The 26944-nt window shown below is 39.9% G+C and overlaps 1 protein-coding gene across 1 annotated transcript in view; it reads left to right on the top strand.

Moving 5' to 3' along the window:
• The window catches only part of AJAP1 (adherens junctions associated protein 1), a 120013-nt gene that overhangs the window by 45690 nt on the left and 47379 nt on the right, over nt 1–26944 (top strand). The window contains exon 2 of the mRNA XM_029578058.1: nt 20676–21481. Coding sequence (XP_029433918.1) covers nt 20676–21481 — 806 coding nt within the window. The remainder of the gene's footprint in view (nt 1–20675; nt 21482–26944) is intronic.

Below are 26944 nucleotides of genomic sequence, written 5' to 3'. Positions count from 1 at the left end.
CCTTTCAGGATTCTGAAGGTCTGTATCATATCTCTCCTGCACCTCCTCTCCTCCAGGGTATAAATATTTAAGTCCTTCATAAGTCATTTGATGGTGACCTCCCACCATTTTTGTCACCCTTCTCTGGACCATCTCCATCCTGTCTCTGTCCCTTTTGAGATGCGGTCTCCAGAGCTGAACACAATACTCCAGGTGAGGCTTCACCAAGGACCTGTACAAGGGGATTATCACCTCCTTTTTCTTACTGGTTATTCCTCTAAGCAGCCCAACATTCTTCTGGCTTTAGCTATCACCTTGTCATATTGTTTTGCCATTTTTAGATCGCAAGACACTATCAACTCAAGGTCCCTCTCTTGCTCCGTGCACAACAGCCCTTCACACCCCCCCCCCCCCAAATCACATACAGCTCTTTTGGATTACCATACCCAAGATGCATGACTCTGCACTTCTTGGCATTGAATCTCAGCTGCCATATCTTTGACCACTGTTCAAGTTTCCTTAAATCACATCTCATTCTCTCTACTCCTTCCGGCGTGTCCACTCTGTTGCAGATCTTAGTATTATCTGCAAAAAAACAAACTTTACCTTCTATCCCTTCTGCAATGTCACTCACAAAGATACTGAATAGGACTGGTCCCAACACTGATCCTTGTGGCACTCCACTTAACACTGTTCTCTCTTCAGAGTAGGTTCCATTTACCATCACACACTGTCATCTATCCGTCAACCAGTTTGTAATCCATGTCACCATCTTGGCACTCACTCCCAAGCTTCTCACTTTATTCACAAGCTTACTATGTGGGACCGTATCAAAAGCATTGCTGAAATCCAAGTAGATGACATCGAGCACTTTTCCTCAATCCAATTCTTTAATCACCCAATCAAAAAAATCAATCAGATTTGTTTGACAGGATCTTCCCCTGGTGAATCCATGCTGCCTTGGGACCAGCAATCCTCCTGAGTGTAGATCACTATTCTTTCCTTCTGCAGAGTCTCTATTACTTTTCCCACCACCGAGGTCAGGCTAACCAGCCTGTAGTTTCCAGGCCCCTCTCGGCTCGCACTCTTGTGAAGCGGGATCACCATCGCTCTTCTCCAATCACTCGGCACCACACCTGTTTCCAGGGATGTATTGAACACATCATGCAGCAGACCCACCAGCACATCTCTTATCTCCCTCAGTATCCTGGGATGAACCTCATGAGGCCCTATGGCTTTGTCCACTTTCAGTTTTCCTAGCTCTTCCCATACATTCTCTTCTGTAAATGGAGTTTCGGCTACTCTACCCCTATCCACTGTCTTGTTAACTAGCAACAGTCCTTCTCCAGGGTCTTCTTTAGTGAACAATGAACTGAAGTATTTGTTAATATTTCTGCCATTTCTTCGACTCTCTACAGACACTGAACTTTTTCACCTTTCAGTTTCACTATACCCCTTTAGGCCTTTCTCCTTTCTCCGATGTATCTGAAAAATGTTTTGTCACCTCGCTTTACTTCTTTGGCAATTCTTTCTTCCACCTGACTTTTCGCTTTCTTGATTACTTTCTTTGTCTCCCTTAATTTCCCCAGATATTCTTCCCTGTGGTCCTCATTTTGGGATCCTTTATATTTCTTGAACGCTGTTCTTTTTACTTTTATTTTATCAACCACCTCCTTTGAGAACCAGATAGGTTTCTTATTTCTCTTGCTTTTGTTTATTTTTCTAACATATATAACTAGGTATACATAAATATTTCCACATAAATAACCCTTTAGATTTATTTTATCAATTTATTGATTTATTTTGTCAATTTTAAATAGGTGTCTTGAAAAAGGCATGAATATGTCGAAACTCGGCCATGTTGGATATGTTGTTTATTTATTTATTACTTCTTTTTAGTGTAGAGTGTTGAGTTTATAAATTTTTATAAGTATTAATTTTCTTCTCTATTTTATTTTAATTTCTTTTTTTGTAAGATTTTAAAATATTTTTGTATATTTTTTGGTTTATCAAATATTTTTGTATAGTTTGTCCTTCCCTGGGCTTAAGTGATTATTTATTGTGAAAACTTGCTGGTCCATTTGTTACCTTAGCTTAAATCTTGGTTAAATTGATATAATACCCTCATTCATTTTTGTATTAATTGGGTTTTATTTTTTATTAATTTGTTCATAGCATTTATGTAATCAGATATTGTTGGATTAATTGATACATTGTATTGTTTGACTTATTAATTATTTTATTAGGAGTTGATGTTAAACTCCTTTGATTAGTTTATTCTTGTTTTTCTAGTTTCTGGTCAGAGAAATAATACATGGAGTTTCAAATTTCTAAGATGACCAGAGGTCCTAGAAGTTTAACCTTCTTCTGTTTTCCTAGCAACTCCCTCTACCTGGTAATCCAGAGGAAGGCAAAAAATATACAGTTAATCTGTGTCCAGTTCTACCACAATGAAAACATTTCCTCCCAATTAAAACAAATTCCTTCCAGAAAACTATTATTGTATCTCACCTGAGTGAAATTGTGTTCTGGCATAACATTCATAATAGCATGTGTCACAGATACCTGTACAGCCATGTTTACATTATCTTGCCCTTCTGCTTTACTGGAGATCATTTCATGTCAGGAACAGGTTGCATGAAATGGTTTAGTGTCAACTGGAACTAAGCAACCTGGAATTTGAATGTTGTTATATAAAGGTTACATTGACTCCAAGCTCAAGTTGAAAGACCCCTACGGAAGGGTAAAATTGCTCAATTACATTGGAAATTGACAGCAGATGCCACCTGAGTCTCTGTAGCTGCAGGGCCTAGAATACAGTAAATATATTTTTCAGACTCATCTTTCTCACTGTGGGAGATAAAAGATGGTGCTGTATTAGGTCATTATTTCCATACTAATCAAGTTGTTGAATCAAATTACCCAAGGGACTTAAATATGCTTTTGAGGGGATAGCATCACAGCTGTAATGTGAGCCAAACAGAACCGAGGGTGCTCAAACATTTTCTTGAGCTCTGTCCCTAAACTTAGTCTAATGGAATAGGAGAGAGACATGGAAAAAAAACAACTTTTTCTGACAAACAATAGACTACATTTTAATGAGGCGTGCAGGAAAGTCTTCAGTACTGGTGTAAAACAACATATAGATAGTAAATGACTCATAGATTACATAAAATACAGCCAGCGGCCCGAGAATGTGTGCTGAAAGGTATCTAATCTACATTGATGGGACATACTAAAATACTGTGGCTCCTTACTGTGAATCGACCAAGCCACAACATGATGTTGCACACAGACTGCAAAATATGATATCTTACGATTCATGTGTGGGGAAACAAGTGAAAACTACGAAATAATGATTCTACTAGTCACAACTGCCATATCTTGATGGTGGAGAGAATGATGACGGTCTTCCCTTCCAACCCCTGTGTCTCCCCCTCCATTAAGGCTTTAAAGTCGAGTCTGAACAATGCCAACACAGCGCAATGAAAAGTCTGCATTTTTCTATTCCTACATCAGCGCCCTTTGTTGTTACATTGTGGTAATTGCTTTTTTTTTTTTTTTAAGGCCACCATAAAAGCCATCAAAGATCATACCCTATATTCCAGCAAGGACAAAACAGGTCACAGTGCCAGCGAAAATGCTCTCTCTACCATTTATTAATTCTGCTTTAGAGAAAAAAAATCATTCATCATGGCCCTTCTGGCATCTTCTGTGTCCTCAGTTATGCTAACGTTACCTGTTAAAAGGAAATTTTAGCTTATTTAGCACAGATTTGGGATACAGAGTGCAAATTCACTGAAAATAAGCGATTGCAGTATTTAAAATAATCCTCTCAACAGTGAGAGGATTATTTTAAATAGGAGACAATGACTGTAACAGATGTAAAGCAAATAAGAACTACTTGAAAATTATTTATCTGTCTGCTAGATACTTTAATTTGCTGGCACAGTGGAGTTATAATGTTGTTCTGTTAATTTTTCCAGACTCTTTATATATTAGAAGACAATGGCCCCCTCCCCCCAGAAAAGCACTACCCCAAATGCAGAGATTTTCCATGCCAGGCTGACCTCTGTTGTAAATGGACAACACAATGATGGGACCGTCGCAACCTTTTTTACTCAAGGACACCGTTACACTGGGAGTTAGTCTGGAGATTCTTCGGAAAACAAGCTCCAAGGCAGCAAGGGCTTTCATGATGGCCCAGACCACTGATTATTTGGATTCACACCGCACACGTCTTTCAATGCACGAGCCCAACATTAATGGGAGACCCGCTGCTTCAGAAACAGCCACGCAGCCTCCGCAGGAGCGAAAGAGCTGATAGCCCATTTGGGTGTCCAAGTCACATGAAAGCTTTCAGAGGAAACAATACTGAGTTTGATTTTCAAAGGGCCCGATATTCAGACCACGTTCAGCGCTATTGAGCCGAAATAAGCGGGACTTTTGCGGATAAGTAGCGGCCGCTGAATATACACCTATATTCAGTGGCTGCCGCTTAGCCATATGTCCCTTAAATGGCTAAATGTTACATGCACAAAGTAGGCATGTACTGGGCGGATCAGGGGCGGAGCAAGTTAGCATATATCTTATACGGCTAACTTTCAATATTCAGAGTTAGCCGCTTAAATATACATGTAAGTTCAGACGCGCCGTAGCAGAAGTAAAGTTGTGCGGCAGGGGACCAAGGCGCATGTCTGAGTGCGTAAATACTTACGTTCTTGACTTCATTTTACAGGCTTGGCCTGCCCATGACCCGCCCTATTTTTGATATTCGTGATTTGTGCACGTAGCAGGAGATATGTGCATGCCCGCGTGGGTTTTAAAATTGGTACGGTGCGCGTCAGGCCAAGTCATGCGCGAATCTCCTGGCTTTGGCGTGCATAGGGGTTTCAAAATCAACGGGAAAGCCCTTATCATATTAGCACACTGTTCTCAGTGCATGCCAAATGGCCTCAATACTCATGATGTTTCATACCTCATAGGCATCTAAATCTTAAGACGATGTAAAGCAAACTGGAGTAGTTGTCAGAACTATCTTGCTACCCAGATATCATGAGACAACTGCTGGCATGGGATTGAACTCTTTCTTTCTTTCTTGAGGACGATAATTCTGGGGGTACACACAATCCAGTTGGACTTTAACAGTTTAAATATGATTTGTTCTCAGGTAAAATAGAAAACAAAGTCCCTTTTTCTGAGTGTCCTTTGTCTTCAATCATTTCATCTCCAGGGAGCAGGGAGAAACTCTGATATCAGTTGAGCCTCTCAGATAATCCAAGAATGTGGCCTGGAATGTGGCCTCAGCCATTTGCTATCTGTAATCTCATGACCTTTGAGCATAGGCTTTGCAGAGCCTAAATGTATTCCAGATGTCTTCCAAAGTCTTGAATCTGAGGTCAGTTAAAGGTTTTAGTTGCAAGCAGGCCACAGACTATGAAGTATTCTGGGAGCTGAGTAAGCAATAGTCTTAGCATTAGTCTCCATATTAGCCTGCCCATATATCATTTCCCTCTTGTGCCACCTTCAATGGCAAGAGTGGCACACCAACAGGTCCACGACGATGGGCCATAACCACCTCAGCAATTCAAAATACAATAAAAGATCAACAGGGATTTGGTACAGTAAAAGGGATGGCAACCTTTTTTTTTTTTTTTTTTAAACGGGGGTCACACTGGTACTCATCTACACTTGAATTCGGGGAGGGGGCTGCCAATCTTGGAGATCCTTGAGAGATGGTGTGGGTGCACAATGACAAGAATACCCCAAGACACAATGAGACTATCATATCAAAGGAGCACAAGAATACCCCATGGTGGGGGATGGGGGTCAGGGTACAGTGGCAAAAATAGCCCTCGGCACCGTGAGAGGATCACAGCAGCAAAACTGTTTCAATTATTTAACCTTATCTCCTTATAAACTTTTCTAAAAATCAATATCTTTTTTTCAAGGTTTCTTGAGATTATATGGACTCACTCTGATGTCTTCCATGAAGCATTTTTCATTATTTCTTTGAAAAAAAGGTCATGATGACATTCTTTAGGTCATTACAGTGCAACCAAGTTGTAGGTCTGGTGAAGGAAAAAGAAAGTTGGACAGATTATATGTATCACAGAATATCCCTGTAAAAATTATCCAAACAGGATAATTAATATACATGAGCGGTAAATTCATTTGTTATACAGATTTTCTTCCAGTGCAAGAAAAAAAAATTGTGGTCTTGTCTTTCTTGCTTGCAATGAAAAAAAGATCCAATTAGAAAGCCTAAATTGAAATTTAAAAAAAGTTTTATTAAATCTATTCTGGGCTGTGTTAAAGATTTTTTTGCTCTCAGCCCTGAAATTTGCAAGTCCAGAATTTTCTCTGTGATACATAAAAATTACAGAACATAAAATATAACTATACATTTATTTCTGCAGAGTTAGACATTTTCTCCCAACATTTCCGTACAACGAAAGCACTGACATCTAAACTGCAGTGAATGTCACTTTCAATTGCCATAATAAGCAGACAGTTCAGCTTCTCTTGACCGAAGGTAGATGGAAATGCATTTTTTTTTTTTGACACAGGCCATTTTAGAAAATGACCAATCTCCCTCACATACACGAAGAAATCAGAAGATTTCAGAGGGCTGCAGTAAAAATTTGGAAAAGTAGCACCATGATTTTACCACTTAAGAAATCCATCCCTCCCAGTATTGGCCGATTGCTGGTGATGAGGTGCATCGCTGCCGCATGGTGACACATCGTCCCCCAATCTTGGTATGGCATGGAAAGAACTGTACAGGGAAAACAGAGATTGTAAGAAATATTTTTCCTATGTCCCTGAAAATCCCTGTGCTGCTGATGTAAATGTTGGTGGCCATTAGAATTCAGTGCATCTTTGTGTTTTGTCGTTTATGCTCCTTGCTGGATCTCTTTCCAATTTTTTTTTTTACTTCATAAAGGATATACTGTAGGAATTATACCAGGGGTGAGCAAACTATGGCCCTCCTACCTACTACTTCTGTCCCATTAACCCCGGCCCACTGGTGCCATGAAATGACATCATCATCATCATCACCATCAATGGCCCGATGACGTACACATCACGAGCCTTTGTTGATGTTGATGTGGGAGTCAGGGCCAGCGGCTGGCAGTGGAATCGCAGACCATGCTCCTCCTGTAGCAGCAGCAAAGCCCCTGGAGAAGAGGCAGGAGCGGGAGAAAGTGAAAATGAAACTTTCCCACTTTACAGGTGTGCTTAAGTACGGCAGCACACCTGCTGAGAAGGAAACCCAGTTATGTGACAAGACTGACCAACATATATTTGCTGGTGTCGCATGCACATAAACTATAAGCAGCAAATGTATTCACCATTTTGTTTGGTATGAAATCAAACTGTACAAATTTGCTGCCCAACCAGTGAGGAAATTAATGGCAGAACAGATTGTTGGACTATCCATGTATCTTGGGGGGGTGGGGTATTGTTTCTGCAATTTCCATCTGCTTCTTTCGGTTTCCAGCTCTATCAGAATTGGACATTTTTGGGCTGCATTGCCATGAGCCTCCATTAGTAACTACCCAGGATGTTTCCCTTATTATATTTCCCCTCCCAACTCACTTAGTACAGTCATTGTGGTGACTGTCCTTAGCCAGGGGCCACGCACCAGTTGCTTCTTCCACAACCCTGCAATCATGTACCTTAAATCTGGCCACTAGATGTCACCATTGTGCAATAACTCCAATTTCCTCCCTAACCCCAGGATGTGATTGCTTGCAGACCCAAGGATTGAAAGACCTGACCTGGGAATCACACCCAGATCCTCTGAAAACAGAAGCCTGGTCTTGGAAAATGAACACAAGCTATCTTCATGGCGGTAGGCAGTGCTGGCTGGTCCTAGACCTATTTCCTAAACAGGAACAAGAGGACTACAAACCCCAGAATTCTATATAAGAGAGAAAAAAACAAGACCACACATTAAGAAAATTAGTTTCACATTCAGGGATTTTAAGTATTTATTTATTGTTTTATTAATATCTTATTTACTATTATATTAACTACATACAAGATATAAATTTGTCTGCTTTGTTTTTACTCTATGGCTTTTCCTATTTGTTAACATAGTAAAATAGATAAGAGCAGAGATGCACCGTTGGCCCACCCAGTCTTCCTGTTATTCTTGTCTACACTGCTCTAGCTAAAGCTATCTCCAAGTTTTCAGACATACAAGCTTGAACACCTGCAGGACATCATTCCTTTTTCAAGTCAGTTTTGTTGTCTTTGTCCTCTACCAGTCAGGGTAGATGAGTATACAAGTTCCCATACATAAACTAACACTCAGTCCAACCCTTCTCTACCTGCATGTCTTTCACATATCCTCTCAACCCTGCTCTTACCTCTGCCCCAAGCATATTTAAATTCTGTCACAGTATTGGATTCCACCACCACTATTGGTAGGTTGATCCAAACATCTACCACCCTCTCAATAAAGAAATACTGATCCCACTATCAGATTTCCTCTCTTTGAATCTCTCTCTCCACCCTCCCCCTGTTTGTTCTCTCTTGTTCTATAATTATTTTCATGCCAGGAGTGAAATGTGTCAATGTTTCATTATGGTCACATCTCGCAATATCTAGCTTTATGATACCTTTATGAGATTCCAATAGAAATCAGTTCAGTATATCAATTCATCATGGTGGGAGTGGCATTTTCAAAAACATTACTCTCCCCTTGTCTGAATTAACTTCTCTTCGCCAACATTGCTATTTCAAGGATCTTATTCAGTAAAAGGTGTCAACAGTATTTGTGTCTTATGCAAAATTCCTCGGCAAATAAAAAGTGATCACAACAAAAATCATTTTTTGGCAGGTAATTGCATAAGATAAATATAGAGTCCTTCAAAGCTGCTGCTGTTTATGAAATACTACCCCTAGCATTATCTCCTACCTCAACATTTGCTGTTTACGCCATTGTGCAATTACTAAACAGTATGCTATTCCAGCCTGGTGACTTTATCCGTGCTGACATTTTCATTTATGTTTCACTGCATAAACTATTTTACAGTTTGGTGAATATTTAAAGCATATGCATGCTGTTATTCCAGCTGTAATCTAGGTCAGCAATTCTCTGTTGACAAGGAACATGCAATCCATTTGTAGCAAACTTATGAAGAAAAAAAGAAAGCTCCAAACAGCTTTGGCATAGGCGACTTTCCTTGGTTGCATAACAGTCATATTAGGCCTCTTTGATCATTCCTACACAGATCACTAAGGAAAAGTATAATGCACTGTTTCATATTCTATCAGAGCACAAGAACTACAGGGTCTGGATGCTTTAACAACAAGTTTACATAATATGCTGTCAGTGTGATCAAGACTTTATAAAAGGTCAGCCATGTTGGTGTCTGCTGCAATTCATTGTGTATGGCCTGCCTTATTGTTCGAAAGGTCCCTTTTCTTTTTTAGACATTGCAGGGAAACTTACTATCTTCAGGCCATCTCACACTACAAGGACCCCATCAAAATGAAGGCTTGCATATCAGCACATGGATTTACCTTGAATCATTTATTTTATGTATTTTATTTGTATTTCTATGGCATTTTACCAAACTGCCCAAGGTGGCTCACAATGCTAGATTTACAGATATCTACATAATATATTGCTAAACAAAATACATAACCCCCAATAAAATACAATAACCCCCCTGTTTATTTACAAATAACCAATCAATAGCAAACTACACAACAAGCAAGCAATAGAAGAGACAAAGTTTACAGATTACCAACCAAGAAACTATAGGAGGGGTTGGCCATGGCCATCATCATAAACCACCACAAAAGGGCACACAAAGACTATAAATTAATATTTCATCAGACGACATCTACATCAGAGGCTCATCTGGCTCACAAAGCACACACACTCTTCAACAGCATCTATGAAAAACATCAAAAGCTTGACTAGTCTACATGGGTCACTTAAGAGAACAACTTGGAAATATAAAACCTCTCAACTACAAACATAATACTACATGATGCGGAAAGTGGTCGTGTGAGATGAAAATGCTTAAGTAGAAGCTGAAATGAGGAGAAAACTCATAACTGGCTTCCTCGGTTGACCTCACCCAATTCACTTGGAAATGAATTCCAAAGCATTGGTATATTACAGATCAACCAAAAAGCTGTTTGGGGAGGAGAGTTATTTATTTTGTATATTACATGTTTTTAATTGTAACTTTGTTTGTAAACATATATTTCACATAGGGGGACACATATTTCTGTAACTCGTTCTGAGCCATAAGTGTATGGTGAATAGTTTAATTAAACAAACAAGAAATCTCTTCCATACCCACCAGATAAATCTACAAGAATCTGTTTATGCTGAGATAGTACATTCTTAGAGCTGAAGGTGGTATTGAAACAGATTAAACATACAGAGCTGCTGGCCTTCAGGTATTCTTAATCGCATCAACCGACTCAAATGCCCAAAAAGTGCTTAAGTATGAAAGTGAATAACTATTTATTTATTTATTTAAGTTCTTTTAATATACCGATGCTCAAGACCAGGTCTTATCGTACCGGTTTACAATAAACTAGGGGGTAAACCAGTTAACACTGAAAGCGAAAGTTACATTACAACAGGGAATGTAGAACAAGGCTGTTAGAAGAAAAAGGGATAGATTAACAATTTCTAACTGGAGAGCAGTGCATGTAAGCAGAGAGCAATTGCTTACATGGTAAAAATTATATACAATTTACACAGTGGAGTCGATTAGGCAAGTTATATAAGAGCGCAGTTAGCAGAAAACAGTTCCTTTGTGAGGCTGAAAGAGGACTACCATTGGTCTCTATTTTTAAACTTGGACAAGTGTTCCAGTAAATAAAGGGAATCCACCAGCATATAAGGGGAAAGAAGTAAAGGAATTTGCAAAACAAGAGAAAAACTATTTAAAGAATCAGACCAACAACCAAGAGAAAACAGTTGGTAGACATACAAAATACAATGGGAAATACAAGGAGTTACTTCAGAAACCCCTCATACATCAAAACTTGACACAGCAATGGCTAAGAAAAGATGAACTTCGACCAAAAGATGAGAGATTGATAATTGCAACATAGGATAGTAGACTATTGACAAGATGGCTACAGCCAGCATAGGTAAATATGGAAAAACATATAAAACAGATTCTATAAAACAGAATGGGAAACATTTACAAATCTTGTTGTTGACTGTGACATGTTGATGTGAAAAGGCCTGTATACAGAAAGACACAAAGTGGCATAGATCATCCATTAGAAAATGGGTAAACACTAATATTGCTGTACCTGAAAACATTGGGATCATGACCCTAATGAAATTTCAGAAAATGAAAATGTGTTCATATGCAATATTCCCATTCTAACCAACAGGAAGCTCAATGCTAGAAAACCGGATATTGCGGTAAAGGAGAAAAACATAAGAATGGTGTTCCTAATAGACATATCAATATCTAGCAACTATTCTGTGGATCCTTAAGTACCAAAAGAGGCAATCAGAAACAAAAAAAAATATGTCAGAAAGATACAGAAGTAGAACCCATTGTATTGGGTGCTACTGGCCTGATTAAAAAGAATTTCCAAACACAACTTGATATGTTGCCTCTACATACTCCAGAAGGAGGCTCTCTTTTAATTGAGAACATTTTCCAAATATACCATGCCTTATGAATGAAGTTCATTCCTGTCAAGGTATGCATAAAAGAAACCTATTTGGAAATGTTCCCCTCAGAAGGCTCTTCTATTGGTCATAAGCAGCCTAGCCTCTAGTTTGATTGCTATTTCATTTCTCAGAACAACAGTAGATTGTGATGCCTTTTAAAACATCAAGGAAAAAGACGCAGGGATGTACTTTCATTTTTACCTGAATGTGTAGCATAGTGAATAAATCTTTCAGTTCAATTCATTACAACTGAACCGAAAAATAAACTCATTCCGAAAAATCTGAAAATTCTTCAGATTTATTGGTTCAGTAAATAGTGCACATTAGAAAACAGCATGTGTTATTTATTGGCACATCTGAGCCCTCTGTGCCCACCCATGATACCTTCTTAATGCTTCTCTTGGGTCTCCTACCTAGAAAGCAGAAGGAAGCCTCAATTGCTCCTGCCCCACAGGATCAGTCCTACAATGATGCTGCCAGCCCTGTGACTGGCAAAACGTTGTTTTATGGTGGTAACGCATATGACTTCAGCATATAGGGCCATGAAACAACATGGCACTGATCACCAATCCGTCCAGCACCATTATACAACTGGGCTCAGCAGGGCAGGACAGACTGGGGCTCACTCTTGCTCCTTTCTTTCTAGGTCACCCTAGTGGAAGAAGTAAGAAGGGACTGGGGGGGGGGGGAGCCATCCAGTGAGGCTGCGAGAAGGCCATGGGGTTCATTTTGTTCGTTTGGGAGGGTGATTTTTTTAAGCTGAATATTTTTTTTTTTGGTTCGACAAACAAAACAAAACAAACAAACAAATCACTACCTGAAAAAACTCCAAAATAAAACAAAAAACTAAAAAAATAATTGTACGCACATTCCCAAAAAAAGGGTGCAAAACATGCGCTTTTGAGAACCAACATTCTTTTTGTTTACTTTTATTTCTGCATTCAAGCGCATACTAAATTGTGTTATCATGTGTTAAACTGTTGAAAAGGACCAAAATGAAACCATATTGGCAGTGGTTTCAGAGCTGGCTGGCCATCCATTTTTATTTATTTATTTATTGTTTTAAACTGCTAACATTCCTGTCCCTTTCTGCTAGTGCAGACCCCCTCAGATGGGGTTCAGTGATGGTCAAGGGAGGTGCAGGTTGACTGTGTTGCGGGGAGGGGGGGGGGGCAGTGTTTCTTTTCATTTTTCATTTAATATTTATTTCAGTTTGGCTAGGAAACTGAACCAAAATAAACATTAAAGAAACTGATAATCTGAATTTAAAAAAAAAAAAAAAAACCACTCCAAAATTAAAAAAAAACTAACAAAAATGAAAATGTGTCCTGTGCATGTCCATACAGCAAATATCATTTGTATTTTCAGTGTTCTTTTACATTTTGATGCAGGCGCATAGAACAACATAGTACTCTGAGCAGAAAATGCATGCAGAATGGATGAGAAACATGCTCCACTGCATACGTACGTCGTGCTTATTCTGAAAGTCCAGCATGCTTCAGATGAAGTCTAGTGCAAATACTCAACTGGAAAAGCACTAATGAATGGTATCAGTACTTTATTAAAAATGTGAAATCTCTTGCAAACTAATTAAAGTGCTGAAATGTGTTTAGAAACGCGCCTCCAGCTGTCATGCTTGGAACAGCTCAATACAAGGGGGGGGGGGGGGGGGGAGGTGGGAATAAAAGTGTCACTTTCACGATCCTGGCAATAAAACCTCCTTTCATATCCAAACTTCAGAAATAAAATCGGTTGTAGGCTTTGTTACCAGGAAAAACAAAACAAAACAAAAAGTACCCAACATATTTTTCATTGTATCAGACAAGATGGTATTGTGTGTTCTGTTATTTTGTGAATATCTAACAGCAAGAGAACGTTGTAGATTTTTTTTTTATTTTATTTCTTTTTTTTTTTTTTTTTTTTAGCAAAGTGTCACCTTGAGAAGAAAAAAAAAAAAAAATAAAAAAAAATCCACTGCTGGCAATTATGAGACAAGCAGCTGGTGCCCAGCATTTATGCAACCAAATCTAATAATTTAAACCCACACCAATAAAAACAAAAAAAAAAAAAAAAAAAGAGAAGAAAATAATGGAGCAATGTAAAAAACCATAATGCAGTTTCTCTCGTGTGGCAGAGGAAGAGAAACTCATTTGGAAACTAAATGAGAATTCTTTGACACCATGACTCTAATAAGCAGAATCAAAATGACCCGGGTCTCCCGCAGCACTGATCCCGCACAGCTTGGTACCGTGATGCTTCGGAAAGGGAGGCTGTGAAGGCAGTCACGTTCATAACGCTTCTTATTAAAGCAGTATTTATTATACGGTTGCCGTCGACAGAGACAGTCTGCAGGAGGGACAAGTGTATGTTAGGGTTAATCTCTTGCTGCTCGGTGCCACACACTATGTTACCCACTGGGAGCAAACACCGAAAAGAAAAATAATCGGTTCTGTAGTTACTTTTGCGGTGAATCCTGGCAACAGTTTGTTTTTTTCTCTCTTCCCTTTCAGGTCTCTAAGTCCCAACTGGGCTTTGTCTTAGGGCTTGCACTGCAGAAGCGACATGTGGTCCAACCTGTAATTCTCCAGGGTCCAGCTGTCTGAAGCGTTCAGTTCTTTTATTTATTTACATCTCATGCTCCTTATTTACATAATTTACATTGTCACTTTTCCATTAAAGCTCAGAGCTATTTACGTATACTGCTATTAATTGCTATTAATCAAGTTTACTTAGGGAATAGCCACTGCTATTAATTGCATCAGTAGCATGGGATCTTCTTAGTGTTTGGGTAATCGCCAGGTACCTGTAACCTGGATTGGCCACTGTTGGACACAGGATGCTGGGCTTGATGGACCCTTGGTCTGACCCAGCAGGGCAACTTCTTATGTTCTTATATTCTAAAAAAATGACCCTTGGTAACATCCACTGGTGAGGCATCAGAATTTGGGAGAGATGATTTTAAAATCCTCGTACCTCCTTTGTAATTGCTCTCTAGGTTTCTACAAGGGCTGTCCAGAGACCTTTTAAATGCAGTCATCCATCCTGGCCTTCAAAATGGACATTACAATAAAAACTGAGGCTTAACTTAAAAGTAATTTATTAAAATGGACAATGTAATCAAATACAGACCGGTGTTGCTATGCTGATTGTTGCCTAATTTTTCTGAACCCTTCTACCGTTGAAAGTTCAAGCAAAAGAGAGGCAGGTACAGGGGAGAGCTGGTGGTGCATGGCATATGGAGATTTATAGGCTTAACTACCAAAAGTGGAAGAATTTCAGCTGAGCCAATTTGGACTTTGTCTGTGTAAGAAAAATATTATACTATATGTTCCACAAATGCACATTACAGAGAGACTCTAATGAAGGCAGAATACCAGTATAACCTTGTGAATGAAGGGAAGCAAAGGCAGAAACATGAATATACTTGTAGGGCCTACGTTTCAAAGCCATGCACTATATTATGCACATATAACATGTGCATTTAGAAATAGCGGTTATAAAACAGCTGGGAGCTCGGCAAGAGTAAAAGTCCGCACGTAACCTGATTTCACGCATACTTACAAGGGAAGCTGGGGAGAGACATTCTGGGGGCAGAGAGCGAGGGTGCAGTTGGAACTTACGTGTCTACCACTGGATCTTACAAAGAATGCAGGTATATTAATCCGCACAAGTCACGCCCTCCGAAGAGCAAGTCATTCTGGGAGCATATCAAGTCAGTTAGGTTCGCTTTGAAAATTCGGGGTAAAAGCTGCATGTAAATAGTATTGCGCAGACTTTACCCTGAAGGTGCACAGTGACAAAATTACCCTCCCTGTGTTTTATCCGTCTTGCAATCCCGCTCATGATCCTCTTACGAAGAAGATGCTCCCTGCTTGCTACATACTTCTAGCAACCTCCCCCTGCGAGACAACTTTTATTTTATGACTTGTATGCTTGATAAAATATATATCTGCATGTTTCTAAGCAGCCTTCATCAGCAAATGTGTGTGTTAATGGACGTGCTTTGCAAAGTGTAGCCTATGAGATGAGGAGGTTGCTATGGTAACTACTCGTAACGGCTGAGTTACATTCTAGTATGCAAGAGTTAGAATAAACTAAAGGATTGATGAACATTAGGTTTATAAAGCTGGCTATTATTATTTTGTATTGGCTGGTGTCTTAGAATTAAAGGTGACTTCCCAAGCTGATGGGCATCAGAGATGCCAGCTGGTCAGTGTTACTTCACAGTCAACAGCAGTCCAACCATATACATTCACTGATGGTTTTATTTAGCAAGGATGACAGAGAGAGCTCCGAATTAACTTGGGTCCTGGTTGGGGTTCAATTACATCCTGCTAAATCAAACATCTTGCAAGTCACACCTGAAACCATCCCCTTCTGAAACCATTTTAAACATTTTGCCAGGTCTTTAGAATCATGAGATTTTGGGGGCAGGTGGTCCAGTTCTGACTCTTACCAGCAGCGGCATCAAAACAGGGTCATAACATAGTAAAAATGACAAGAGAAGCAGACTTTTTCCATGTCTGAGTTTATTAAGGTGATGCTTGGAAAATCAGTAAGGGGGGGGGGGGGGGGGCGGAAATGGATCACAGTTGCATCCACTTCTGCATTCACTACACATAGAGGTAGATTTTAAAAAGCATTTATTCGAGTAAAACTGGGTTTTTCTTGAGAAAATGCACTTTACTCGAGTAAGTGGGCTTTTGAAAATTGCTACAATATATGCCATTGAATTACTACCCCAAACCAAATGTACCTGATACTTCACTCTCGACGCATATCCAGCATGGCTCTCTGCTTCAACGGCATGGGAGAAAGACTGATACATCACAAATTTCCAGCATAGCTCTCTGCTTCAACGGCAGGGGAAAAGAAAAACTGATACTTCACGCATATCCAGCATAACTTCAACGGCAGGGGAGAAGAAAAAAGGATTCACACTCACAAAGCGGGGAGTAGCTGGCTTGTTACGGCGGTTACTACCCCAAACCAAATGTGCCTGATACTTCACTTTCGATGCATATCCAGCATAGCTCTCTGCTTCAACAGCAGGGGAGAAGAAAAAAACTGATACCTCACGCATATCCAGCATAGCTTCCTGCTTCAACGGCAGGGGAGAAGATAAACAACCAATAAGGGCTGTATAACATAATCTGGGTAAAAACAAATAAGCATGGGTGTAGCTTGCTTATTGCGGCGGTTACTACCCCTACTACCTCTAACTAATCAAGCTAGATATTTCACTTGGATGCAGCTCCATCACCGCTCTCTACATTAATGGCGGGGGTGGAAGGGAATTAGAACCAAGAGCTAAGAGAAACAGATAAGTATGGGAGAAGAAATGAGGGAAGCTTGCTGGGCAGACTGGATGGGCCATTTGGTCTTCTTCTGCCGTCATTTCTATGTTTCTATGTTTCTATGTTTCTATGAATTGTCCATAGAATTTACTTGCGTAAGTGCACTTTACTCGAGTAAATGGCTTTTGAAAATTGCTACAATAGTAGCTACATTTACGCATGTAACTCCTTTTGAAAATTACCCCCATAGGGAGTAGTAATTGTATTTGTGAAATTCAAAACTCAGGTTTTTTGTGTTTCTTGTCTGTATCCTATTCACGATATTGAACCATACCATCTGATGATCACTAGTGCTCAGGTGAGCCCCTACCCAAACATCAGAGGCATTATCCCCATTAGTGAGCACTAGATCGGGAATCACACCCTCCCTTGTGGGTACCAATACATTTATTTGAGCAGAGCACCTTGAAAGGCATCTACTTTTTCTCTATTTTTTGCAGATTCCACAGAAGGGATGCTCCAATCCACATCCGGCAGATTAAAATCTCCAATGAACAACACTTCTCCCTTCTTTCCCAACTTTTGGATGTCCTCGATCAGGTCTCAGTCCAGTTCATCCGTTTGGGTTGGAGGCCTGTAGATCACACCAGTAAAGATGGAAGCACCATCTTCTCTTTTAAGGACGGTCCATAATGCTTCTATTTTAGCCCACGTCCCTTGCAATTCAGTTGCTTGGATATTGTTTTTGACATAAAGAGCTACTCCCTCTCCCTTTTCTGTCCTCTCTGTCCTCCCTTAAGTTATAGCCTGGGATGGCCGCATCCCAATCATAAGACTCAGTTGGCCATGTCTCCATAACAGCAACAATGTCCAATTCCGCCTCTACCATTAGGGCCTGGGATTTTATTGCTCAAACTATGAGCATTTGTGGTCATAGCTTTCCAGCAGCTCTTCCTAGTTGCCTTTTCTGGTTTTTTTTTAGTTGACTGATTTTGTTACTTTCTCTTCCCACTTCCTGTAGTGCTTGAGGGGTGACATGGCAAATTCACTGGCCACCTCCTGCCACCCCTGCTCCCTAGTTGAAATGCCTGATAATTTCTTATCTGAATTTTTCACTTAGCATCCTCTTTCCTGCCACAGACAAATGTAGGCCATCCTTCAATATAATCTTTTATTGCTCCATACACGGCCCCAGCCTCCAATGCATCCAATGCCATTTTCCTTACACCAGGTTTTGAACCAGACATTGAAATTATCTATATGGCATAACCTAACCTTTCCTTTCCCTTTCTATGAACAGGTAATACTTCTGAAAAGGCAATAGTCTTTGACATGTGTCTAATCTTCTCCTCTAGATTTTGGAAATCTTCCTGTACCTTGTGGACACGTTTATAGTGAGGTCATTGGTTTCCAGATGGATGATAACATTGATATCAGCGTGCTTACTTTCTTCTATTAATTGCTTTGACCACCTGGTTGCATTTCTTTTAATTGAGCATCCTGGAATACATTTAACCATTGTGTCCCCATCAAATTGAGATCCCAAATTGGTTTCTCTGTTGACAGTCTCCCAGAAGAAGCAGGATTCTTTTATGACATAAGAACATAAGAACATAAGAAATTGCCATGCTGGGACAGACCAAGGGTCCATCAAGCCCAGCATCCTGTTTCCAACAGAGGCCAAAAACCAGGCCACAAGAACCTGGCAATTACCCAAACACTAAGAAGAACCCATGCTACTGATGCAATTAATAGCAGTGGCTATTCCCTAAGTATAATTGATTAATAGCCATTAATGGACTTCTCCTCCAAGAACTTATCCAAATCTTTTTTTAAACATGTTGAAGGGTTGAAGGGTTTCTGGGTGCATTGGGTGACTACTTCCCTTTCAGATATCACTTCATGTTCTGTTGCTAGGGCTTCTTCATTTTCCAAAGCAGAAAAAGCATTATGTAAGGATAACAGTTGAGAGAGTGGGTGTGTCTTCATCACAGGCCTTATTCTCACAGAACCAACTGTAATCCAGTTATTCCTGGGATTCTGAATCTTGGATGTCTATGAGAGTGGGGGGTGGGTTTTCAGGATGCTGTCCAGTTGGGGTGATTGGGTGTCTAGTCTCATCTTGTTCTGCCAGATCCCACAGTAAATCATTTATTCTTAGGATTCTGAATCTTCTGCAGATACCAGCCCTTTGTTCTATAAATTACAAACAGTTATTTCAATTCAACCTAGCCAGGAGTCTGAAAACTAGCTAAACTAAATAGTGATTTCAAAATGTGCAACAACAGAGGAAATATTGCAGGAAATAGAACAATGTCAGCAAGAAATCAATCTATATTATGGCTAGCAAATTATATATATATATATTAAGGATGTGCATTCATTTGCAACGAAATAGGAAATAAAGACGATATTTCCTATTTCATTGCATTTCGGGGGGGGCTGACAAAACGAAAGGAAAACCCACGAAATTTCATGTGGTTTTTCTATCGGTTTTTTGTGGGGAGAAAGGGCACATTTAAAAAAAAAACTCAAACCCACCCCAACCCTCCCGACCCCCCAAGACTTGCCAAAAGTCCCTGGTGGTCCAGCAGGGGTCCCGGGCGCGATCTCCCCCTCTCGGACCGTCGGCTACCAGTAATCAAAGTGGCGGTAGCCCCTGTCACATGGTAAGGGAAAGGGCCACCGGCACCATTTTGATTACTGGCAGCCGATGACCCGAGAGGGGGGAGATCGCTCCCGGGACCCCTGCTGGACCACCAGGGACTTTTGGTAAGTCTTGGGGGGGGGGGGGATTATAGTTAAATAATTTGAAGGGTTGGGGTGGGGTTTTTTTGTTTTTTCAGGTTTTTCCCGAAATAGAAACGAAAAATGTTTTCGGGTTCGGGAAGTGGACCGAAATGGCCCACCCCGGACCCGAAAATGAAACACCAACAAAAAAGAAATGTGTGCACATCCCTAATATATATATATAATTGTATATATTTTGACAATATTTTATGTTGATAACTATACGTTATAAATGCATAACACTACAGAGAGTTTAGAAGTGGTATGAATGAGGAATGAATTACTAGGGCAATTGATAAATATATGTGTGTTATTGTGCCAATTTTATGTTTTGAATTATTTTTTTGAATAGTTTTGATATTCTTTGCCATTGTGTAATAAAGCTTGCAACATTAAGCAACTTTTGAATCATTTAAAACATTAGTGGTGTTACTTACCCTATTTTAGGGTTCTCTGATGGATATACCATTTTAGGTACCCATATATATACACACACACACGCACACATACATATTTAGGATAGCTCTGGGGACATTCGACTCTCTCCTGAAGAAGTTTAGTTCTGTGTATAGATTTAAGTAACCCCCTCCCCCTCACCAATTATTGCAGATTAGAAGCTAAAGACAACTGTGATAGACATGTGGTCATGCATTCAGGTGATATGCTCCAGGAATGGCCAAACACAGCCAGCTCCATGGTTGCTGTGGTTACTTGGCTAAACCCAATATCGGATCTGCCTTGCATTTCGTCTCTATGAATCATGTTTGGATGCTTAGCCATCATGCTATAACTAAATGCAGTTATTTTTTTATGTTTTTAATTCACAGCAAATGTGTTATGGGTTTCTTTCACTAAATGAAATTAAAATGCCAAGCTAAAATGTAGTAACCACTTAACTAGATTTCTTAAAAATTGTATTTCTTTTTCTCCAGTTCGCTGTCTGTCTGCAGGGCAGGCCATCCATTAGGAAGCCATGCGTGGATATTAATAGCCATGTTTCAAGTAGCCATGGATTTTACAACTTGTGAATCTGTGTCTCAAGGCCAAGGGTTGAAACACTTGCAAAGACCTTTACAGCGACACAATTCTTCCCACAGTCCCATGTGGAGTGTTAAAAATGGACAGCAGCTGAGGATTTCAAGTCCTTTCTGGAACCTGGTTCCACATTCCGAGAGGCATCGTCACAGAAGCATAGAGGTTCACCATTTAAAAAGGCACCACAAAGCCAGAGACCAGTTAGGTGGCTTTCTTTACAGAAACACAATGTTAAAGCATTCTACCACTGCCAAATCAAAGCCTTCCATCTCACCCAGGATCAAAAGTAGAGGTCAGATGACTCGTTTCAAAAGGGAAAAGCGGCAGCTTCAGAGGAGCACTTGGGATGATGTGAAATACCGGAAATCCACTTTGGATCGGCCAAGCCAACCCACAACAATATCTGACTTTATCATCTGGGGTCCCACAGGGGAAGAAGAATTAGTCGAATCCAGCACATCTCCTGGGAATCACGAAGCCACCAGAACCTCCACCCTGAGAGCCAGAGCGACAATGGTGGCAACCACCACCGCCACTACCACCATCACCACTTCCACAACTGTGCAGGCGAAAGGCTTCACCTCACCACAGATTCCAGGGATTAATCCGAATAAAGCCAACAGTGGCAGGATTAGCACAACAGAACCGTACACAGGCCAAAACAATAACGGAAAAGCCGCCAAACCCATGGGAGAAACTTCAGGTATTTTTTTTGTTTCTTTCTATACTGATGTAAAGAATTGTGGTTGCTGAGTTAGTCCACTTGAATATGTAGAAATATGGGTGAACAAAGAAGTTGTAGGAGAGACCTCCTTATTGGGCTAAGTCAACACCATCATACATTTTTGTATCATTGTATGGTCTGATTTACGAAAGCTACCCTTCCCCTCTTCCCATTGACACAGAATGGCAGAAAAGCCTTAGTAAATTAGGCCCTAGACTGTGTTACTTGTAAGCCATGGGAGCAACAATTCTTTCCAGTTCATGAACCTGCAGGTTACTACTGCGATCCCACTATTTGATCACACTTGGCATTTCATCTCTCTGGTGGAAAATTATGTGGCCACACGGCATTTTGTGGTATCTTCCTGTGTTAGTTTCAAGTTTGCGAAAGCTTCCTGCATGCCCTGTGAAAGATCCACCAACAACTTCCGTGCCCCCATCAATGTTCTTGATCTTGATGAGGCATCACTGTGGGATACTGACAGCAGAAACTGTAATTATTTTAACTGAGGAGTATATTTCTTTTGGTGCTAGATATACAACTGTTTTCTTTGCAGTGTCAATGGGGCATCACTTTCCTATCTTACAAACTCCAACCCCCCCCCCCCCAAAAAAAACCCCCCAAAACATTGCACATTTTTATGTGATGTTTCCATACCGTTTTGACCAATTTTGTTTTATTGAAAAACAGTATATAAACAATTTTAAATAAATCAATCGAATAAATACCTTCCAAATGCCTTCCAAATGTCTTGCACTCTAGCTTTCTTAAATTCAGAAACTGTTTTCTACAGAAATTACATTGTGCAGCAGCAGATCACTGCCTTGTAGAATCTACAATCGTTGATTCCTGCCATTAATACTATCTTTGAAATGAAAGAGATCTGAACATCTAAGAATATGCACTGTGATAGGCAACAGGATCACTGTGATAATCTTTCAGTAAAGTATGATCAGCAATAAATAGCACAGCATTAGAGTGTGGCCTATCACTCTTAAAGGAGCACATTGCTTTTTCAGTCTAAGGTTTAGTGCGAGGGCCATACATTTAGGGAATTGGAGAAATCTGAATCTGTCAATCACCATTTCCACCTAAAAGTTTAATTATAAACAAGCAGCAAGCATTCCTTATTCGGACTGTAGAAGGCTACCTGGTGATAAATAAGGAAGGGCAGCCTCTAACTGTAGCCGGTTTTTCTAAGATAGAGAGTTTGAGTCTCAATCTGGTAGGCAGATTCGGGATGTGCCACCAGTGAGCTTCAGTTCGGGATAACACACTGAAAAGAGGAAAATAAATAAAAGCTTGGAAGGCTGGAGGAAGCCGATAACAGGCCAGGCTGTGGGTACTGAAGCAACCGTGCTTTGGACAGGAGCTGCAAAATAAATAAATACATAAATAAAAATCTAGGATTGTTCCCTTAAGTTGGTTGGTGGTTGTTCTTGGTACTGGAAGGATGATGTACAGGAACAGAGCTGTAAATGAGAAGGGTAATCGGGAAGCTCAGGAGACTTGACTGGGATAAAATAGTTTTTGGCCACCACATTAATCCACTTGAATGCTCAGAAGTGAAAAGTTAACAAATTATATATATATATATATATATATATATATATATAATATACATATATATCTGTAAGGTGAAACCTTTTCAATGGACTAATACACTTCTCGACTTGCTCTCTTTTTCAGGTCAGAATTTAAATGAGCAAAAGATGACAATACCTGGAAATATAAGAGTAGTGTGAATGCCACAGGTGAACTGTAAGAGGCATTTGTTCCAGTGATAGGGGGAAGGGGATTTAATGGGTGATCAGAAGGCAACCAGAAAGACATGGCCATTAGTATGTAAGCATCGTGAGGCTCTGATATGATTAGAATATCCATCCCAAACTATTTAATTATTTGTACATAAAGGGAAGGCAGATAGTCTTCAAATACGTAAGCACAGGACCCTCCCCCACACTCTGTTGCTTAGCATCGGTGTAACCTTGGGAAAGGCTGTCTCCATGTGTCTTTAACGAACACAACTGTATCTCATTAACACGGGTTGCACACCTTCTCCTGCCCCCACCCCCATGAACTTTTCATGTCACACTAGTGCAATAAACATACTACCATGCCATCCAGACTAAGAGCACCTGTATTTGCCTTAAACGCTATATCCAAGCGGTATGGCTGCAATGCATGATGCTTTATAAATCCCAGTTCCTTAGATACTGCGTCTGCCCTGGCCATTAAAAAAAAAAGAAAAGAAAAGAAAATCCTGCTAAGATCAGCAGCACTTAAATGCAACTTTAGCATGCTTTGTAATAGCAGTTTTGCTCAAAAGTCCAAACTACCTTGGAAGGCCTTTAAATAAATTATGCCAGATTTGCAAAAACATATTACACCTTCCTGTTGGATGTCTGAAATAACCAGTGTTAATTGTTGCTGTACAAATTAGCCTTAAGCTAATTCTTTCCCGCATGCTGAGATAACAGACAAACACCCTCCATCACAGCTCTGTAAGCACATTTCAGAAGCAATTCTGAGCTGATGGTGTTCTTTGATATGCCAATGCAAGCTTTTTCTTTAATTCTGCTCTGATGTTTGGCCTGCTCATGCATGTGACCTTGACGTTAATACATTCTTTCAGAACATCAACATTTCCCTTTGTATGGGAAATGCACAAGATACTCTTTTTTTTTTTTTTAATTTTTTTTTAATTTGGCTCCAGCTCTGCCGAGTATTTGTAAAGGCTAGAGTATTAATTGTGTTGGTATATTTTATGTGATTCTATTTATGAATGCATGCTTTTGTAAGCTGCTTGCGACATGGAATAATTGTGGCCGATGCATTTTTAAAATAAATAAATTATTCAATCTTGGAGGCTTTCTATATTTTGTATAATTGATAATATAATCAAGATTATGTGCTTTGGCCTTACAACCCTATGTACCTCACAGTCGTTCTCACTGGAGTAGATAACCAAAGGACTCATTAACGATGCTGACATTGCTCAAAATAGGTTACATTTGAGAAACCTGGAAAAAATTTTGTTTGTTTGTAAAATTGATTCACACAAAGGTTTGAAGTAGCAGCTTTGCTTGGGATTTTTTTTTTTTCTAATTTAACTTTTATTTAACCAAGAAAAGAATCAAATCAAATCTATTCTTGGGTTGTTTTTTTTTTTATTATTCCTCTTTTGCTACATTGAATGTCGTTGCTCATTCTATCACCCCACTTGTAGCTTGTGAGTTTTGAATGGTTTACTCTGGCCAAATTTCACTAGAACCGTTTTGTAAAACTTTGATGGTGTTTCCCAGCTGGTGTAACAAATATCTGATAGTTTTGTTGAATTTGAAACAGACGGAAATTTGCCCCATTTTGTGTTCAAGTTGGTTGCGTTTCTCCATGGTCAGAGGCTCTTATCATCTGTTCTTTGTCTGTTAATACTGCTGAAACACTCCGGCCTCCTTTAAATATAGGCAAAACCATTCTTTTCGTACTGCTCAGAGTCTCTAACATATCATACTGTGAGTGCTATGCATGTTGGGATTTCTGCTGTTATGGTGAAAAAGCAGGTTTTGTATACTGCGAGAACACAGAGAGTCAAACACTGTAGTATCTTAATGAACTGTTTTGGGAAAAAAACATCTAATGGGCAATAATTAGCTGGCCCCAAAATGTGGAATTCTCTCCCACTTGAGCTACGTTTAGAGGAGAATATTCAGTCTTTCAAGAAGCAACTAAAAACATGGCTGTACACGCAAGCTTTCATTATGACAGAATGACTCGAATAGATTCCCCTGTGAATTAAAATATAGTTATTAGATGTCATTTTTATTTTATTTTTAACCCTACTATTAGTTTGATATTGAATGATTTGTATGTATTTTATTATTTTTAACTGATTACTGTATAATTTAATGCTACTATTTATAGGGTTTCATTTTTTAGTTGAGTTTGTTTTATTTTTATAATATTTTATTTGTTTTTAAGACATGTCGTTAAAGACAGTCTGTTTTATTGTAAACCGACTTGAAGTGTACACAATATGTTCGGTATACAAAAATGTTTAAATAAAATAAATAAATAAATAAAAAATTCAATCTCACCTTACAGGGCAAGCACAGGCTGTCACAGTACAACAATGAGGAAAATACTCAAAAGCTGTTGGGACTTGTGTATGTAAAAATGAGGTGGGGGGGGGAGGACAATTTTTGACACAGAGGGGAGCCTTCAGGCCAATTTTAGAAGGGAAACTCCCTGCCGAATTCCCTGGGAAAAATTGGTTGGCTGGCCGGTATCATGGGGATCTCTTACCCTGCGGAAATTGCAGGTTGCAAACAAAACAAAACAAAACAGGGGTAAGCTTGCAAACCTTTGCAGGTGCAAACTACGCAGGCAGGGGGGAGGGACTTGCAAATAATTAAGCACAAGGGGCGGGTGGGACTAGGACCCCCCTGGTCTGCATTTGTTTGCTTATATTTCAAACAGTGCCACTTTTGAAGATATCCGGTTAAGTGACGAGTTAACCAGCCCCCAAAAAGGGCCAGATAACTTAAAAAAAAAAAAAAGTGACAGGTTACATTCAAACATAGCCGGTTAGGATTTTCTGGATTCAGGCAGCCGGATAACTTGTCCTGGGTGGTTCTGAATGGGTTGGAAATTGCTGGCTCAATTTCAGAGCCATTTGCGTGCATGAAACCATGGGTTCTCTGCATGCAAATCGTTGCTTCAGAACAGCCCAGGCTCTGCGTGCATTAAAAGTATGCCCAGACTTCTGCATGAACTGGCGACTGGTGCTCCGGGGCGGGGGAGGCAGGAGCAGGAACTTTTATTTTTTATTTTTAAAATACGTGCACAAGTTTACTCCTCGGGAGTTAGGACCCTCGGAGGAGAAGGCGTAACTTTGTGCGTGTTCATCTGTGGCTCTACCGAGCCAATTACCTGCCAGTTTTGAAAGCGAACATATGCGTGCAAGTTTGCTTTGGAAATTCGGGGTAAGAGTCTGTGCTTAACAGGTACACGGTGACTTTTAAGTGAAGGCGCAGAGTTATGAAAATGACACTCCTCTTTGTTTAACTTTGCAGTCCGGTACATGACTGAAAAAAACTGAGCCCGGTATGACCACAGCACAGTCTTCACCAGAAGCTGGCCTTCCCCCCTCCTGTGCACAAATCTAAAATCAGCTATGGATTGCTCCCAGCCAGTACTGCTTTAGATGGAGTCTTTTTATTTTTATTGTTTTTCACTGATATACGGTCCAAGAGCTATGGGAATGCTTTGCAGATTGCTTTGACCTTTCCAGTCTCACGAGACACTATTCCTCGCACCTGTCCTCCAGTGCCAATCAAGGCTCTTTCTGGTATGAATGAAGAATTCTTGGATGCCTTTTGCATGAAATGACCCAGAAGATTTATTTTTTTTTAATGCATGTCTTGAAAAGGCTTCACCAGA

This window comes from Rhinatrema bivittatum, chromosome 15, assembly GCF_901001135.1.
Source record: "Rhinatrema bivittatum chromosome 15, aRhiBiv1.1, whole genome shotgun sequence".
NCBI classification, from domain to species: domain Eukaryota; kingdom Metazoa; phylum Chordata; class Amphibia; order Gymnophiona; family Rhinatrematidae; genus Rhinatrema; species Rhinatrema bivittatum.
The sequence above is the reverse complement of the archived record's forward strand: the minus strand, read 5'-3'. Positions and strand labels throughout refer to the sequence as shown.